General features: G+C 33.8%; 1 protein-coding gene and 1 pseudogene across 1 annotated transcript; both read right to left on the minus strand.

Moving 5' to 3' along the window:
• Positions 1 to 1,800: 1,800 nt before the first annotated feature.
• LOC146724936 (uncharacterized) lies at positions 1,801 to 5,483 on the minus strand. Its single transcript, XM_085487858.1, has 6 exons — positions 5,288 to 5,483; positions 4,512 to 4,948; positions 3,395 to 3,607; positions 3,295 to 3,322; positions 2,028 to 2,124; positions 1,801 to 1,938 (listed from the first exon to the last, which is right to left on the minus strand). The coding sequence occupies exons 1-6, from the start codon at positions 5,481 to 5,483 to the stop codon at positions 1,896 to 1,898; spliced, it is 1,014 nt and encodes a 337-aa protein (XP_085343984.1). The 3' UTR covers positions 1,801 to 1,895.
• Positions 5,484 to 9,470: 3,987 nt separating this feature from the next.
• LOC146724937 (uncharacterized) lies at positions 9,471 to 11,627 on the minus strand (annotated as a pseudogene).
• Positions 11,628 to 19,398: the final 7,771 nt, after the last annotated feature.

The raw sequence follows: 19,398 nt of genomic DNA on the forward strand, positions 1-19,398 counted from the left end.
TTTTAATAAAAATTAAAAAACATTTTTTTAATAAAAATAAAAAAAAATTTTAAATAAAAATTTAAAAAAAATTTTTTTTTTATTAAAAAATTTTTTAAATAAAAATTAAAAAAAAATTTTTAATATGTTATTAAAAATAAATAAAAATATTATTTGTGTTTATTTTATTAACTCAACATTAAAATTACAGGTCAATATGTTCGTGTCAAAATAAAGTAGATAGTAACGTATCTAGAAGATTTCGTCACTATTATAGCATTACTAAAAGCACAACATTGAGATTTTGGCTAGGGATAACCAAGGCCTATGCATCAAAACGGCTTTACTAGGAATCATATTTAGTCATAACCTAACTATATTTCAAATTTGGTTCAAATCCGTGAGCGCAAGCAGTGTGTGGTTTGGTCGTAAGATTTAAATTTAAATAAAAAAGTAATAATAAGATTTTTTAAATTATACTAGAATTATTAAAAATAAATAATAATAATAATAATACTGTTAGGCTTTTTTTATAGACGAGCAAATAAACAATGTTATAAAAATTAATTAAAACTAATTTATTTGTAATTATTTACATTAGACGTTTCGTACATTACTTATGTCTTATCAATCATGGACATTCTAAAACCGATATACACTCCAACCCATACAGCACAGAAACTTTTCAGAAATATTTCAAAAATATTTCATGTGACAGATTGAAACATTTCATAAATATTGCGAAATGTTTCTGCAACAACTTTGAGACAACTCTGAAATAGCAAAATGTCCGCGATTCTTGCACTTGAAACCTTATAGAAACCTTATTAAAACTTCATAAAAAGTTTGCTGAAAGGTTACTAATAAATCTGCAACTTTTCTGAAATATTCTTAAAAGGTTACTGAAATGATTGAACCGTTTCTGGAATATTGCTGAAAACTATTTTAAATAATTCTGAAAATTTTTTATAATATTGCAAACATGGCTGCTTTCGCGCCAAAATTAAAATATGATCCAGATTAAAATGATCCTGCACTGTGATTGGTCAAATCTGAAATTTCATTGAATACAATTTCAATGAGATTCCATGAAATTTCAGATTTCACTAATCACAGTGCAGAATAATTTTAATCTGAATTATATTATTTTAATTTTGTCGCAAAAGCAGCCCATATTACAAAACTGTTATTCAAATAAAAAAATATATATTTCAGAAATAATATTTAAATTTTTATTATATTTATTGCACACAAATATACGACAAAATTTATACTAAAAAGAGTATAAAAAATATATCTAACGTTGTAAATTTTTTTAGCTTAATGTTGCAATTTTTTGTCAATGATTCTCACTAAAAGGTCGAATGTTAGATCTCTAGGATATATATAAATTCTACTTATAATATAATAATATGGAATTTTAGCTTTAGGATATAGAAGAAACATATTTATAATTTTTATTAAATTTTTATTTGAGTAGTATATTGTTTTAATAGTTGAATCGTTACATAAAATAAAAATAGTTATCACATAAAATAAAAACTTTTTTACAATAAAGTAAAGTTAAATTCCATTTGGATAACATTGTTTATTGTTATTCTAATAACATAATTAAAACTTCCAACAATTTTTGAATGAATTTTAAGTGAACTTGCTAAACTCTAATTATATTTATTTGATAATTTTAACTTTCTTTTAAAAAAAATAAACTTTCAAACAAACTTTTTTAAAATAAACTTTTTTCTAAATAAAAAAATAGTATTATATTGTACTATAATATAAATCAAACATTATGCAAAATAACATTTGAATTTTGTTTGAATAATATATTATTTGTTCAGGTAATACAATATAAATTTTTAGAACACAAAGTAACTTCTTTTTTAAATTAAAAAGCAAAGTTAAAAGCAAAACACTTATTCCGATGGCTGTTCTTTTTGTTTTCGTTGTAATCGTTCCCTGAATAAATACAACGATTAATAAGTACTTTAATATTATATATATACATTTATAAACAATCTCACTTTTCATTAATAATATTTACTTACTCATCTCTGTTATGACGTAATTTGCCCTGGATGAACCATTTAGAGATGACTTCGATAATTTGTTTGTCATCCGTTTCGAACTTTGCATGAACACATTCTAGATAAACAAGGGAATTTATTTTATTAATATAGAGATTACTTTTTGTTCAAAATTATATTATTGAAAATATTGCGTGCTTACATATAAAATAATTATTTAATTATATTGATACAATATAATGAAATAATTATTTTATTTATTTTGAAAAACGAGAAATTAGTAGTTTAAATATTAACATATTTTTTATGCATTTAGTTAACAATAAATCTTTGAAAGGCTCTTTCTTCATACTTTTTCCATTCCAGCAATATAATGTTGAAAGATGATTACTAATAAAATTTTTGAAAATAACAATTATCATGTCATGAGACGTTTTTCCACCTAACTGTCTCATGAAAGTAGCCCGCATACAAATAAAAAATAATAGCCATATTATTAATTATATTAAATTTTAAACAAAGTAATCGTCTGGATTTTAAGAGAAACAGAATGAAATTAATTGATGATAAACTGAAAGTATATTTGAAATTAGAAAATATAAAGACTTTTTAATATTACATATGTAATCATTTTCGAGTCTAATAATAAAAAAAATTAATATAAATTAATAATTAAACTTATAATTAATAATTAATCATTTATAATAAATTTATTAAAAGCAAATACTATAAATAATAGTAAGTAGTTAAATATAGTGATTTTTCATTCATAATTACACTTTATTTCAGTATCGTAGAATTTTTTTACTTTAAAACATACATAACTTCTGAAAATGAACAAGTCCAAGAAAATAACAATAAATATATGTTTAAATAATTTTTTCCTAAATTTACGAATTTTAATTTGAATTAATTTTGTTTTTGAAAAATTTAATGCTTTAACATAATATAATTTCTAGAAAGACTAAGAACCAGTTTCACAAATATCGTTTAACTTTAACCTCCGGTAAAATTATATCTTGTCTCTTGTTAAAAAGATATAGATATAATTTAACCGCAGATTAAAGTTAAACGATGTATGTGAAACTGGCTCTAAACGATTTTATTTAAAAAATTGTAAAAGCGATTTTTAAATTTATAAAAAGCGATTTTTAAAAGGATTTTAAGGAATCACTTTATTTGATTACTATAACTAAAAATTTTTCCCAACACATTCAATAAAATTATACATATAATTAGTTATTTATATTCTTAGTCAATTTTAAAATAGTTACGTGTATATACTAACCAAAACTTATGTTTTTATTTTGTGTAATCTCAAATATTTGTCGACTTACATTATGAAGTGTTAACAGGCAAAATTTTCTCCTGATGATTTATGATCTTACCGTTTTATTGAAGAAATTAGCGTCTTGGAGTTGAAATTCTAAATTTGTGACATCATCTATGGTTTTCAAAGGCAAACATACAAAATCTTCCAAATTCACATATTCATTTTTTATGTCATTTATGTTCTGTAGCCTTTCTTCAAGTATGATCAACCTTCCATCAATACGTTCTAATTTAGAATCTATTTTATTGCATTTACGCAATATTTCTTCCTAAACTCTAATATATATATATATATATATATATATATATATTGTTTGAAACGCATAATAGAAAACTACTTGTGTAATAAAATATTATATTTTTAAATGGAATATTCTAGAATATTCGCTTCCGATCGCAAGTCAACAGGCATATCGTTTTTTATATGTTTTTTCTGGAAAACATATCGCGACACAAATTATCCTGTCGTATAAAAACACGCTCGAAATATAAACAATTAACGGTGTCGCAACCGTTCCGCCGAATAATTATATTTTCTTGAGCATGCGCGGCTTCTCACGGGCGCCTCGTTTCGCCAATAATCATCGTGATTGCCAGCTCGCGCATGCTTTCTAACAGCCGTTGTTCTGTCAAATTTGACAGCGGCCAATTACGCGTAATACGCTCAGGTCACCTCGCGCAACTTTAAAAAGACACAAAATTATTGGCGCGTCACACGAAGGTGGGCTCCGCTCCGGAAATTATAAACGAGGAGCTCTCACCCCGCTTGCCAGCTTTATCGCTTTTCCGTCGTGAAAACATATCGCAAACCGCTTATCAGATAAACCGCAAAATTCGTTGACGACCGCCGCTATTCCGCATTTTGATTTTTTGATTCCGATTTCACTGTAAAGATAATTAAGGTTTTGTAATAAGTTGTTATAGTATTTTGTCAATACGTGTGTGATATTATTAAAGTCTTTGTTTTACAAAAAAGTGACACAGCCTTTGTGCAGCGCGATCCTTTGTTCACGCAGCGCGTTCGCGAACAATATATATATATATATTAATACTTTAATAATTATATTAATAATTATATTAATACAAATCAAAATTGATCAATACAATGAAATATAAGAATGACATTTTTTATTATTAGTGATAAGGTTTTTTATGCGATAAGGTTTTACATACCCATATCGGTTGAAATTGTCGAATTACAAATGTCCTTGATTTATCAATAGGCCTTTTCGAAATCTTCTGCACAAATTCTGTATTATCAAAAGTAGTCATCTTTTGTTTAATATTACATGACGCAGATGATAACGAAACCTCCACAGGACTACAATTTTCCTTTTGTTGACGACTTGCTCCATTTGACAATGTCGAATGTTTTTTACTTGGATTTTTCTCTTGGAAATAATCTGAAGATTTTTTCATAGAGACTGAAGCTGGCTTTTTTGGCAATGGAGGTAGCATACAGCGTGAATTTTTCTCATAATTGTCATCAGAATCGATTATTTTTCTTGCTCTATTTTGGCGATTTTGTTTATTATTTTCGGCATCAGATGAATCTATATCAGACAGTTTTTCTGCCAGCTTTACTTTGTCCATTCCACTCCCGTATGTATCTTAATTAAGCATGAAAAAGCAATAAAATGTAATGTAATAAATGTAATGTATTATAATAAACAACTAAATACACTAATATATATATATTATTATATGTATACACTAATATATCATACAAATACAGTCGCATCGCAACAATACGAAGTAAATCTTAACATGTAATAAAAATAATTGACATAATTTTAATTTAATAGTTACAAACTACGTTTTAAAATTTAATATTTATTATTATATTTTAAGTTTTTAATAATTTGTACAATATACAAAATAAACATCGCAAAAAAATTGCTTTTTGTTACGTATCAATATATGTTTAAAACAGTCATTCATTTACTTACTTGCCGTTGCAACAATGCGGACTACTTTTATCGTTTCCCATTTTTCAGGGTCTACTTCCTCACACTCAAAAACTGCTTTGTGAATTAATTTATTACTTTTATATGATGGCCAAAAACATTCGGAATTGTTGATCAGCCACGTGCAAGGCACTAAATGTAGTCCATCTTCAAATTCAACAACGGAAAATCGAGCCATTTCCACTTTGTATTTGATATTGATACTATATATAACATAAAAAATACTGCTAAAAGTAAATACATATAATATAGCACAAAAATGTTTATATTTTTTATAAAATATTCCCGCAAAACAATATTTTTATAAATGTACATAATTTCAAATGTACTAATCATAATTAGATAAAGCAGTAATATATATACTACGTATATATATCTTATTTCACTATTTGTACAAGCAAACAAATTAAAGATAAGACTATCTCAAGGCTCCTTTATATTACAAATAAATACAAGTAAGAAAGGCCTTTAAGTGCCGAACACGAATATTAATGCGTGTATTCGCAAATTAATTTTTCGTTGAAATTAAATAATTGTGCACAAGGCACTTCTTTTTCTTGGTCTACTACCAAGACTTAATATATGGATTAATCTCTTACTTGAGATTTTAAATTCATAGAACCCCCCTGACACCCCTATAAATTAAAGATAATTTACCGATTACTGTCTCATTATGAGAATTTTATATCTATTAATAAAAATTTCAAATATAAAGATAATTAAATTGTGTGGAATTTTTCAGAACAATAATAATAAAAACACAATAGGATATCATTACCAGATAGAAAATATTAACTACAATTTTAATTCTACTTTGAAAAATAACTTATTAATTGCAAATAAACAACAGAAGTTAAAGGATATAGAAGAAGAATTTGTAATAAATGTCGATCCTAATTCTTTTCCAGATTCTAATCCAAATCTTTTAAAAGTTAATAATAATTGGTTTATTAATTTATTAAATACTACGATACCGGACAATATAATTAGTTTGCTTCAATTGGGTGAAAACTTTAGTCTTCCTAATAATAATAAGGTACAATTAACCATTGATTTTATTAAATATTTTGAAAATAATCTAAAAAAACTGCCTCCGGATAAAAGAATGTTTGTCAGAGAAAAATCTAGGAATGTTGTGAATGCAATTAATAAGTACCAATACCCGGATAACGGTTTTAATAAAACATTATTAGAGTTGAGTGTAAACACTAAAAAATTTTTAGATAAAAACCCGAATCTTATTATCTCGAAGGCTGACAAGGGAAATATTACGGTGGTGTTAGAAAAAGACAAATATATAGAGGAGGTTGAAAACATTTGTAAAGACAGAGACACTTACATTTTGATAAAAAAAGACCCTACTAATAGTATAGTTTCTAATCTCCGTGATCTTTTAGGGAAATGGAAAAATAAAGGTTTTATATCATTTAATACTTATAAGTATTTATCGTGTAGTGATGGTAATCTTCCTAGAGCTTGTGGATTACCGAAAGTGCACAAAATCAATTGTCCCCATAGAGTTATCGTCTCGTCTATTGATATACCACTTTATAATTTAGCTGTTTTTTTACACAAGATATTAATAAAAAGTATTCCAAAAACTGGTAGTTATACAGAAAACAGCTTTAAATTAGTGGAAAAATTTTCTACTTTACAGTTAGAAAATAATTCGAGTTTAATTTCATTGGATGTTGTGTCATTTTTTACTGAAATATCGGTAGACTTAGTTTTGAAAGATTTATCGGAGAGATGGCAATTCATCAGTGATAACAGCAGTCTTAGTAAATCGGAGTTTTTGAGTGGCATTAGTCTAATATTAAACTCTACATTTTTTACTTTTAACGATACTATGTACAAACAAACTTACGGAACTCCGATGGGTTCCCCTCTTTCCCCCATAGTCGCCGATATAGTGCTACAAGATTTGGAATCCAAAGCTCTAAATTTACTTAACTATAAACCGGTTTTTTCCATAGATATGTAGATGATCTTATTTTGTCAGTACCTAATAAATATATTGAACATACGTTAAATACTTTTAATTCGTTACACCCACGTATACAATTCACAATTGAAAAAGAAAAAAACCATAGTTTAAGTTTCTTGAACATCAAGTTAATATCAAAAGATAATAAAATTATATGTGATTGATTTAGAAAGCCTACGTTTTCTGGAAGGTATTTGAATTTTCTTTCGCAACACCCTATATGTCAAAAAAGAGGCACAATCATCGGTCTGATTGATAGGGTAATTTTATTATCACATCCTTCATTTCACCAGAAAAGTATAGAAATGATTATTAACATCTTAATAAATAATAATTATCCTGTAAAATTCATATTTGACACAATTAACGATAGACTAAAAACTCTAATTTATACTAGAAATAATATTAATAACAACAGTCTAAATCAGTCAAATGACTCTTCTTTGTTTTTTACTGTACCTTATTTACCGAATATTACAGAACAATTGATAGGTATTACAAAAAAAGCTGACACTAGACTCTCGTATGTAAGCATGAATAAATTAGGAAAATTTATAAAAACACATAAAGATAAAATACCTAAAGAAGCAAATACTAATGTAGTTTATAAAATTAACTGTAAAAATTGTGATGCCTCATATGTGGGTCAGACTAGCAGAAAATTGAATACTAGAATAACGGAACATAAAAAACACATCAACAGAAAGTGTTCTAATAAATCAGTTGTTACTGATCATAGATTAGAGTTCTTCCATGATTTTGACTGGGGTAATGTAAAAATTTTAGATAAAGAACCTTATTATAATAAAAGACTAATATCGGAAATGTTATTTATAAAAAGACAAGCTAGTGGATTGAATCTACAAAACGATACTGAATTTTTGCCTGACATATGCAATAACATTATAGAGTCTTTGCCAAAATTATCAGGGTTTATAAACAAACCTTGATATAAGAAGGGTAAAACACTTAGGTACTGTATCATTTGAGATTTGAGAGTTTTGACGGTTAAACGTTCTGTTTTGTCTTCAGTAAAAAAACTTTGTTAAAAGGATGTCGGATCTGATACGTGAAACTTTTGTAAAATAATCACCGATTTGTTTGAGTGAATGTACAGTGCATTTTTCTTGTCAGATTATAACGAATAATCAAATATTATTTATTTAGATCTCAATTTAATGTTTAACAACATTTCATCATCAGGATTCAATCAAGATATCTCCCTTGACCAGTAAATCAGGAAGTCTATACTCATAGGTGATTGCATGGTGCGTTCGCTTGAGCAAAGTATGTATCAGAAATGGTGGTTGTCATACACGATGACTTGTTTAACAACTTATGTAATGAGACGAAAAACTGACTTTATATATTTATTATCTTGACTTTGTTAATTACCGTCTTTAATGTTTAATATTACAATTCAATTTATAATTAATATATTTGTTAATAAGAATATTTGTAAGTCAGCTCTCCAATTGTTTTAAAAACTCCATATTCATCTCGACTAAGAGCCAAACGCAATGTTATTGCGACAAGTTAAGATAAGAAATTTTTGGAAACTGAGGAATTTGAATCCTATGGTTGGGATCTCAGAAATTCTCCTTGTTCCTTCTCTAAACATCCCTTGTAAGAAAAAGACGAGAACAATATATTTGTATTGCGCTGAAGAAGGCTTGAAATGTCAGCCGAAACGTTCGCATAAATGTTTTTTTCTTATGTATTTATTTTCTCGTTTTAAATGAACTTTATTAATATCATCTGACAACTGCATTTTGTTTAATAGCTCTTATAGCCCTTCTTTGTTTACAATTTTTAGAACAAGTCATATTCTTACAATATACAGAATCTCCCAATCTAATAGATATAAATATATTCAAATTTAGAATTTAATTTTTGCTGATGTTATTTAAACTTTCAATCATTGATTTTTTAATCACAACTATTTAGTTTGTATTGAATTAAATTGGAAACAGTACTTCCATGAAATTATAGAAGCTATAGTTAATACTTAATACTTTATTTCGATATTCACTGTTGAAACTACAATTTTGAACTAAATTATTTTTGAAATATATTTAGAGATAAAATATCCTGTTGTACAAAACACATAATATATAAAAAAATTATACAGATTAAGACATATACATATACATATTATTTTTATACAGATTTCTTCCTCTAAGTATGCACGATTGGGAAAACAACGAATTCGTTGTGAGTATATGGCATTCTCCACATTTTATTCTGAATTTTATCACACGGCCAAAGGCGTACTGCAGTGTCTTCGCGCAAAATTTGCACACCTAATTCTTCTGATGCACAAGGATATGTGAGATTTGAATATAAATTTCCGACTACTTTCAACTTGTTATCAATTATAAATTTTCTATTGTCAATACATTTAACAAAATTTAAAATTGACACTACAGTTCCATTTTCAAGTAAAATACAATTATTATTTGAACTGTTCGCATGGATTGTATATGTTTTCGTGCGTAATATTTTATATTGACAAGAAACGTTATATCCCTCAATTAATGGTCCATTTGAGTGAGGTTTTTCGAGACACATTTGATGACTATTATCCCGTTTCTTAATAAGCGATAAGTTACAGTTGTTGATTTCAGCATATCTTCTGGATAATTGTTAAAAAGGTTTGTCATTCTTTCGAAGCATTTTTTTATATTTAACATATAATTTTCGAATCTAAAAGCACTAAATTCATCGAGAGGTCCGTACTTTCGTACATCAGAACAAATGTGTAACAAATTATGTAAATTGTGAGACATAAATGTAGTCCCGTAAACTTGTTTAAAACATTTTAAAAAATATTCCAATAACATTTGCGCCCACATAATATTATTATTATTATTTGAAAGAGTAGGACTAACAAGAATTGTTATAGCAATGTGTAGAGTTATAAAATTTATGTAACAATCTTTTCTTAATATACCTTTTAATACTACAGGACCTGTGTAAAGAATAAATTGGCGTAATTCCGTTGCCTTCCACATTTTTATATCTTTTAACGATCGAGGGCGTCGAACAAAATCATTGGGTACACTATTTTGTAAATTTAATAAAAATCCTGACATTTGATTTACTAATTGTTGAGACAATTTTACAGTGCGAGGACCTTGAACCCAAATTAATATTAATTTTTTGACAACTCCTAAGCATATCAAATGCATATAATCAAGTACTACGTTAGAAACTAATCCAAAATTAGGAACTTCCTTTAAAATTGTATTTCCAATTTGATAATCATCGTATTTATTATCAGCAAAATCTTGATCGGTTCTTAAATTATCAATTACTTTCGTCGTTGGAAAACATAACCGCCCATCAATGTATTCACCTTTAACAGTACATCGTGTACAGTTATTATAACCACAATGATTTTTTATACCTAAAACGAAAGCTTTTGCCGGGGCATCACAAATCAAGCCATGTAAATTAATTTTTACTTTAATTCCGTTATAAAACAAGCCATTATTTATTAATAAAATCGCTTCATCGATAAAATTACGTAAAAACTCGTTATTACTATGTGGTTTAGTTTTCCCATAATATGCACCAACAATAAAAACTGACTTTAAAACTGTGTCCGAACACAAAATAGGCCATAAAGCGGAATTAGTTGATTTGGAAACCGGTAAACTGTCTATATTTATAAAAATGTCAAGCTTATTAGTAATTTGACCTATAACTTTTATGTATTCATCTAACATATGCGTTAAAGCGTTTTTTAAGCCAAAATGACAGTATTGTCTGGACCCCATTTCGACATTTGCAATGCCTTGGCGTTTTCAATAAAGTTCGAGGATCTTTTGGAAACGGATGACTCGTGTATTTTCGCAATATAGTCAAAAGTGCTAACAGTGCAACATGACAAATATTGAATATAATAGCCCAAGAAGCTATAGCCTGAATAAATTGATTATCTTCACAAGTTTCAGTTTTATCAAGTTCAACATTTTCCATATTATAATCTGCTGTTTCTTCATCTAACTCTGTACTTGTATTATCATCTGTATTTGCATCATCAATATCACTCTCTATCAGTTCTTCATTCGATTCTAAATCATCTACTGTATTACTATTAATTAGATTATGTACACATTCTTCTTCATCACTGCTAATAAATGTTTCTATCGACTCTAAGTTATTAGTTGTATTATGATGTGGTAATTCATCATCTCTCGATTCAAAATTATTTTCATTGATATTTGCAAAATTTGAAACATTTAATAAATCAGAAACAGTTTTATTTACAATAATTCTACGAATATGTCTTTCAGAAAGTGAAAAATATTTTTTACGTTTTCTATCCATTTGAACAGTAAAATTATATACACGTTTCTGACCAAAATTATATCTTATAAGAAAATGAGAAAAAAGGATATACACATACCGTAAAAGTAAAGCGAAGATGGAAGACTATTAATAATAAGAATATATATAATGATATATATTATGTAAAACTTCCTTCTATAGGTTGAAATGGCATCAGGTTCTAAAGCTCCTGTTAAATAAAAACGTTTTATTTTATTTTTATTATCGTATCAATAAAATGTACTCGTGCATTTATTATAATTTAACTGCTCAAACATATATTGTAATTTGTTAAGGTTTTTAAATGCAAAGAATTTTATGTAATATAGAGTATATAAAGGAAATTATCAAAAATCTGTACTTACACATGTAACCTCAAAATTCAAGAACGAACAAAAATTAAAATTAGACAAATTTATCATATGTGTTGGCATTTATTTGTTGGGCTCGACTTATTTAGTTATCCGTCGTCCGTCTTGTTATTGCGGGCATGTATTAGTATAAGGCATTGTCTCGGTATTTACATTCTTTTGTATTGTATGTCTTCCGTACATGTTCATCCGTTCGTCGTCTGAGAATTTGTCGAATTCGTGTCCTCGCGTGATTGGCGCGATTTGAAGCGTCGGTTATTTTTGACGACGGTATATAAGACGACCGCCCGGTCGAGAGACACTCTCATTATTGATTCTTCTCGTACTGAATCCGCGTAATAAACAGTTCTCAACGCATCAAAGGTACTTTATTCAAATATCTCTCGCCCAACAGTTTATCAGAAGTGGGATTCGAAGTTCACATGTCAATTACTTGAAAAAAAAGGGGAGAAAAGTGCATAATGAGTACGCCGGGTAATAATTTCACGGTGGTTGAATTGAAATCGGCTTTACGGGCGAAAGGGCTGCCGTCGGGAGGAGCGAAGGCGGAGTTGATCCAGAGGCTCGAGAAGATCGGCGATCCGGGCGTGTGGGCCGAATTGAACAAGCAACCAGAGGGGCGGCGCTCAGCGGGTGCCTCGCGTCCGGAAATGGAGAGTGAGATGGGAGAAACCCGGGCGGGGGACGATCTTCTGGAGGAGTCTGCTGCGGAGGAGACCGCGTTGGAGAGGACTGCGGCGAGACGGGATGCGGCGGTGCGAGGGCACGAGGGCGCCTCGTCCGCTCTCCTCGGAAATTTAGAACGCGCCGAGTTAAATCTTTTGCGGAGAGAGAGAGATTTGTGGGAGAGAGGGAGATCATTTTTTCAAAGGGAGAGAGAGCTGCTTCGCGGCTCTTCGGTGGCATCAGCGGGATCGTCCGGTGGTGAAAGTTTTAGGGGTGTCAAGGAGTTGTTGCCGGAATTCGACGGAAGTGAGAATACGTTTTGGAGGTGGAGGAGTCAGCTCGGACTTCTCAGGGACACCTATCGTCTTGACGAAGGCGCTACCAGGATCCTGATCGGCTCTCGTTTGAAGGGACGGGCATTGACCTGGTTCTACTCCAAAACCGAACACCTTGCATTGGGAATGGAGGAGCTGCTGGAAGAGATGGCGCGAATGTTCGACCTGCGTCCGGCGAGGATCACGCTCCGGAGAAAATTTGAGGCTCGCATGTGGAGGGATGACGAGCCATTTAGCAATTATTATCACGAAAAGGTGATTCTTGCTAATCGTGTCCCGGTGGCTGAGGACGAGCTTCTTGATCACGTGATTGAGGGCATTACGAACGTGCAATTGCGGAACCAGGCGCGTCTGATGAGGTTCCGGTCGGGAGCGGAACTGCTGGAGGTCTTCGAGAGCATCGTGTTCGAGCGCAGAGACAGGATGATGGGGCCGCCCGGAGGAGCGAGACCCGCTGTCGGCGAGGGATTAGGAGCGGCGTTGGGCCCGGGACGGGCGGAGAGCCGGGGAGGCAAAGTGAAGCCAGCTGCGGATGGTGGAGCCGGGCTGCCGGGGTTAGAGCGGACGCGGTGTTTCCGCTGCGGTGGGGTAGGCCATATCGCGGCACGTTGCGGGCGGCCGCCGACGGGTCGCGCGTGTTATGTTTGCGGGGCGTCGGGACACTTGGCGGCGGGGTGCCCTGGACGTGGACGGCCGGCGGTGGCGGGTCCGACGGCGGGATCGGCGGAGATCGTGTTGGCGGACGCGGTTCGGCCCGCCGCGCTTCCTGGACCGTACATTGTAAGTGTGGATATTTTAGCGGCGGATGAGGGCGCAAATTTTAATTATACCGACGGCGCGGTGGTTGATTCGGGATCACTGGTCAGCCTAATAAAAAGTAGTAGCGTCCCAGAAAAATTGTGTTTACTGATCGATCAGAGCGCAAATCAATTTCGCGGTATTAACGGCTCTTTACTCCGCATAAATAGTATTTTTTATAGTATTGTAAAAGCCTGTGGCGTCCAAATCAAAATAAAGTTTTACACAGTACCGGACGACGCAATGATGTATAATGTTCTTCTCGGAAGAGATTTTTTGACGTGTCCGTCGATACGAGTTACGCTCGGAGAAACAGTAGAAATCGTAGCGATCGAGGAGCCGAGTATTTTTGGAGAAATTATGGCGATTGAGAGTGGTGACGATTCGGTCAATATGTGTGGCGAACTCCGAATCGACGAAGGTATTGGCGAAAAGAGCGTTAGAGAGATCAGCGAGGCGTACGAGGCATGTTACCTCGGTTGCTTGCGGGCGGAGAGCGGCGCGCCCGATTTTGAGATGACCATCGCGTTGAAGCACGAACAACCGATAGCGTCGCGCCCGCGGAGGTTGTCATTCGCTGACAAGGAGGCTTTGCGCGGTATTTTAGACAGGCTCTTGAGTGATGGAACCATACGACACAGCGATTCCCCGTATGCGAGTCCCATCGTGCTCGTTAGGAAAAAAGACGGAAGTATTCGTTTGTGTATCAATTATCGCGAACTAAACAAAATCACGGTGCAAGATAATTTCCCCACGGAATTGATCGACGATAATATTGATCGCTTGAGAAGCAAAAAATATTTCTCGATTTTGGATTTAAAGGATGGATTCCATCACGTCAGGATGCATCCCGCGTCGATAAAATATACGTCATTTGTGACGCCGCTGGGGCAGTTTGAATGGCTACGTATGCCGTTCGGACTGACGAATGCGCCGCGTGTGTTTCAGCGTTTTATACATATGGTGTTTGCGTCATTAATTAGAGCCAATAAAATATTATTATACCTAGACGTGAATCCTCGGATCTCGCGGTGGGCTCTCTTTTTACAAGACTACGACTGTGAAATCGTTCACCGCCCGGGGGGACGTATGAGCCACGTGGACGCGCTTAGCCGCTGTCACAGTGTTCTAGTACTCGAGGGTAATACATTCGAGCAAACTCTGTCAATTTGCCAAGACCGCGACGAAGAAATTAGTAAAATTCGTGACGAACTCGAAAAGAGCGAAATAAAATATTATGAATTGCGCGACGGATTGGTCTATCGGAAGGACAAAAATAGGAAATTATTGTTTTACGTGCCACAGTCGATGGAAAGCAACGTGATTAGAACTTGTCATGACGACCTGGGTCACGTCGGTGTCGACAAGGTTATCGATAGTATAAGGAAAGTTTATTGGTTCCCGCGGATGCGGGACAAAGTCAAAGAATACATTTTTAACTGCTTGCGCTGTGTTGAATTCTCATCGCCAAGCGGTAAAACGGAGGGTTATTTGTTTAGCATTCCAAAAGAAAACTCTCCGTTCGCGACAATTCACGTTGATCATTTAGGGCCACTAGAAAAAACCGGAAAGGGATTTCGGCATTTACTCGCCATCATCGACGCGTTTACAAAATTTATTAGACTCTATCCATGCAAATCAACGACGTCAGAGGAAACTATTAGGCATCTTCGCGATTATTTCCGTGCATACAGTCAGCCGAGGCGTGTGATTTCAGATCGAGGCACTTGTTTTACGTCTGAGGTATTTAGAGAATTTTTAAAGTCGATATCAATCGATCACGTTTTGATCGCCGTTGGAACACCGAGAGCCAACGGGCAGGTAGAGCGATTTAATCGAACAATAACACCAATGCTAGCAAAATTGTGTGAAACGCCCTCCAAATGGGATTGTGCTCTGAAAGAAATAGAATACGCGATGAATAATACCGTCTGCCGTGTAACCGGCGAAACACCTGCTCGTTTGCTGTTCGGATTAGAACAGAGAGGAAAAACAAATGATGTACTACGCGACCTTGTACAGATTGATGTAAACACGGAGCGTGATCTCGATCGACTTCGATGCGACGCTGAAATAAAAATTAAAGCATCGCAACAACAAAGTGCTGCGCAATATAATTTGCGACGAAAACCAGCACGTAAATATCAACCTGGCGATTATGTCGAAATACGAAATGTAGAGAATACGGTCGGAATAAACAAAAAATTGATACCAAAATTTAAAGGGCCGTACGTGATAAAGAAAGCGCTCGATTATGACCGATATATTGTAAGCGATATCGACGGTTTCCAGGTGACACAACGACCATATAGCGGTGTATTGTAGTTGCGCCCGATCAGATGCGACCATATGTAAAATTATAATTGTGTTCACGAGTATGCGTTTGACCGATATGCGATATTTGATTATGTTAGTCCGGGACGGCCTAATGTCAGAATGGCCGAACTGTTGGTATTTATTTGTTGGGCTCGACTTATTTAGTTATCCGTCGTCCGTCTTGTTATTGCGGGCATGTATTAGTATAAGGCATTGTCTCGGTATTTACATTTTTTTGTATTGTATGTCTTCCGTACATGTTCATCCGTTCGTCGTCTGAGAATTTGTCGAATTCGTGTCCTCGCGTGATTGGCGCGATTTGAAGCGTCGGTTATTTTTAATGACGGTATATAAGACGACCGCCCGGTCGAGAGACACTCTCATTATTGATTCTTCTCGTACTGAATCCGCGTAATAAACAGTTCTCAACGCATCAAGGGTACTTTATTCAAATATCTCTCGCCCAACATATGTAAAATGAAAATAGTTTAAATAATGACAAATATACAGAGTAAAATTATGTAGAAAAGCATGCACCGGTTAAAAGTATCCAAAAATATGCATGTTAAAATGCAGTTATAACCTCTTTTTTCGGTACTTTGAAACATTAATCATGAAAATAATACCTTGAAAGTTTATGTCTGATTTCCAATTCTATCAAATAAGTAGATATTATTCCCGTATAAAACTTTACCATTTATTAGAACCAGTAGACAGTAGTGCTATCATAGCAGTCCAAGTCTATGCGGTTTAGCAGGCTGTTCTTATCGTTGCCTGCATTCCACATCCGAAACCTTGTAACGGCGTGGCCATGGATATCCTTGGTCCTCTTCTATTGACTAAGTCAGGGAATAAGTATCTTCTTGTAATGGTGGATTGTTTCACAAAATGGGTAGAAGCTTTCCCTATCAAGAATGTTAGAGCCAAAACTGTGGCTGAAATTTTTGTGAGTTAGTTTGTTTCAAGGCATGGAGTGCCTATTGAGATTCACACAGATCAGAGAAAGAATTTCGAGTCTCAGTTATTTGGAAAATTAATGCGACTTCTTGGGATCAAAAAGACAAGGACTACTGCTCTTCATCCTCAATCAGATGGTCAGGTAGAACGTCAACATCAGACAATCATCAATTACTTGGCGAAATACATTTCTGAAAATCAGAAAGATTGGGATGAATGGATTCCTATGTTTCTTTTGGCATACCGATCGTCGAAACATGAGACTACAGGAGTGACTCCTGCCGAGTTGTACTTTGCTCGAGAACTTAGACTGCCAGTAGACTTGTTACAAGAAAGTCCTAAGATTGATGAAGAGAAATTGCCTCCAGAGAATTTTGTGGATAATTTAAAAGAAAGATTAGAGGAAATTCGTTCTTGTGTTAGGGAACGTATGGCTTTAAAGTCTTCGCAAATGCAAGCCAGATATGATAGGAAAGTTAGAACAATTCTTTTCAAGGAGATAGAGAGAGTCTGGCTATATAATCCCAAGAGAAGTAAAGGGAAAGCCCAGAAATTGCAGAATAATTGGGAGGGTCCTTATTCGGTTATTAAAAGATTTAACGACGTGGTATATTGTATTCAAAAGACTCCTAGGCATAGGAAAAAGATTGTGCATGCGGATAGGATAGCTCCTTTTCTGGAAAGGGATAAAGATTGTTAGAATAGATTAGAGCCCGAAGAATGTCTATTCTATGGAAAATTCAGAGGAAAATTTGAACAGATAAAAGTAGGGTGAATTAATTATTGCGTAATCTTCTTTTTCTTTTACAGAATCTCCGAAGAAGAGAAATTTCACTCGAGGGAGGAGTTTCGATTAAAGGAGTGTTTGCGATTCTGCTTTGGGGAGAAACGGAGTTTTCTGGATATGGCGGAAAGGTCGATTTTCGAACTGAGCTTTCCAGGAAGAAGGGTTTTCGTCTTCAGTTCATTCTAAGAAGACTGCCTCTCTCGTGGTTTTTGATCCGTGGTTTTCCCGCGGGACTTCGGGCAAATGCCGAGGCAGGGACTTGGGGAGTCCATAAGGGACGATGGGTCCATGGAAGTTACCCCCCCCCCCTTGTCTGAAATTCTTCACGAGGTCGCAGGAAAATCAGGACGTGGAAAACAAAACATCGAAGGTCGATTGGGTTTGAGTTGGCGAATCACCCGGTAATCTGTGGCAGCAGCCCGGGGTAGGGCAGGATGATTCGTTAGAGCCCTGGAGTCGACGTTGGACTGTCAGTCGATTGGGACCAGAATGACGAAGTCGCTTGGTAACCTGTGGCAGCAGCCCAGGGTAGAGCAGGAAGGCTCGTCGGTGCCCTGGAGTCGACGATAACTTGTGTGGATGTGCGATGGGATCCAGAATGGCGGATTGTTCGGTAACCTGTGGCAGGAGCCCAGGGTAGAACAGGAAAATTCGTCGGAGTCCTGAGGTCGGCATCGGAATGCAGAGTTATTGGACAGCGTTGGATAGCCCCCTGTTCCTGATTGTCGGGACGACAATCTTGAAGAAGGGGGGCAGTGTTACGTCCCTGGTTTACATCCCCTGAGCACCTTCATCCCTTTTCATCTCCTAGGAGGGTTGTTTATAGACAACCGGCGTTCAAATGTTTTGGGGCGCCATGATTAGATTTGGTCTAGCTGTCGCACCGAGCGGACGCTTACGAGACCGATGGGCATTTTGGCCTATTATATATTGTATTTCTTTGCTTTATTGTATTGGGTCGTTTCATTAAAACTCCTTTCCTCATTACGAGAATTTATTCATTCCGGACGCGAGTGAGAGTGTGAGTGACATCTTTTTGTGAGACAGCGCAAGAGACGTCGCGAGGACGTAACAATACGAATTAAGGAGCATAACTCGAATATTAAAAAACATGATACTTTTCATTCGGTTATCAGCAAACACAGAACGTTGTTTAACCATGATTTTGACTGGTCAAATGTGTCCATTATACATAACAAAGTACATGTAAAAAAGTGAGAGATAAGCGAGATAATTTTCATCAAAAAACAAAAGACGTTCATTAATTTGCAAAGGGACACTGAAAACTTAAATGATACGATACTATTTTGAATTTATTTTAGATATCGGTATTTTTATTAATTTTAATCTCTTCTATTTTATTTTATTTCCGTTTTTATTTAAGTAGAGTTTATGTATAATTTGTTTTTACCATTTATGAAGTGTTTTAGAAGCGTCTCTATGTTTATATATTTTGTTTATTTAATTTTATTTTATTCGGTTGACTTCTATTTTTCTTTTTAATTGTGTTATTTATTCGAGAGCTTGTCTGTGTGTCGGTT

The sequence above is a fragment of the Nylanderia fulva genome, unplaced genomic scaffold, assembly GCF_048542155.1.
Source record: "Nylanderia fulva isolate GAGA-0341 unplaced genomic scaffold, ASM4854215v1 Scaffold11, whole genome shotgun sequence".
NCBI classification, from domain to species: domain Eukaryota; kingdom Metazoa; phylum Arthropoda; class Insecta; order Hymenoptera; family Formicidae; genus Nylanderia; species Nylanderia fulva.

Coding starts and splice junctions, on each gene's coding strand:
- LOC146724936 (XM_085487858.1), bottom strand. CDS start 5,483: ATGGCTCGATTTTCCGTTGTTGAATTTGAAGATGGACTACATTTAGTG. Junction 4,949..5,287: donor CCGCATTGTTGCAACGGCAA/GTAAGTAAATGA, acceptor TGCTTAATTAAG/ATACATACGGGAGTGGAATG. Junction 1,939..2,027: donor TTACGTCATAACAGAGATGA/GTAAGTAAATAT, acceptor GTATTTATTCAG/GGAACGATTACAACGAAAAC.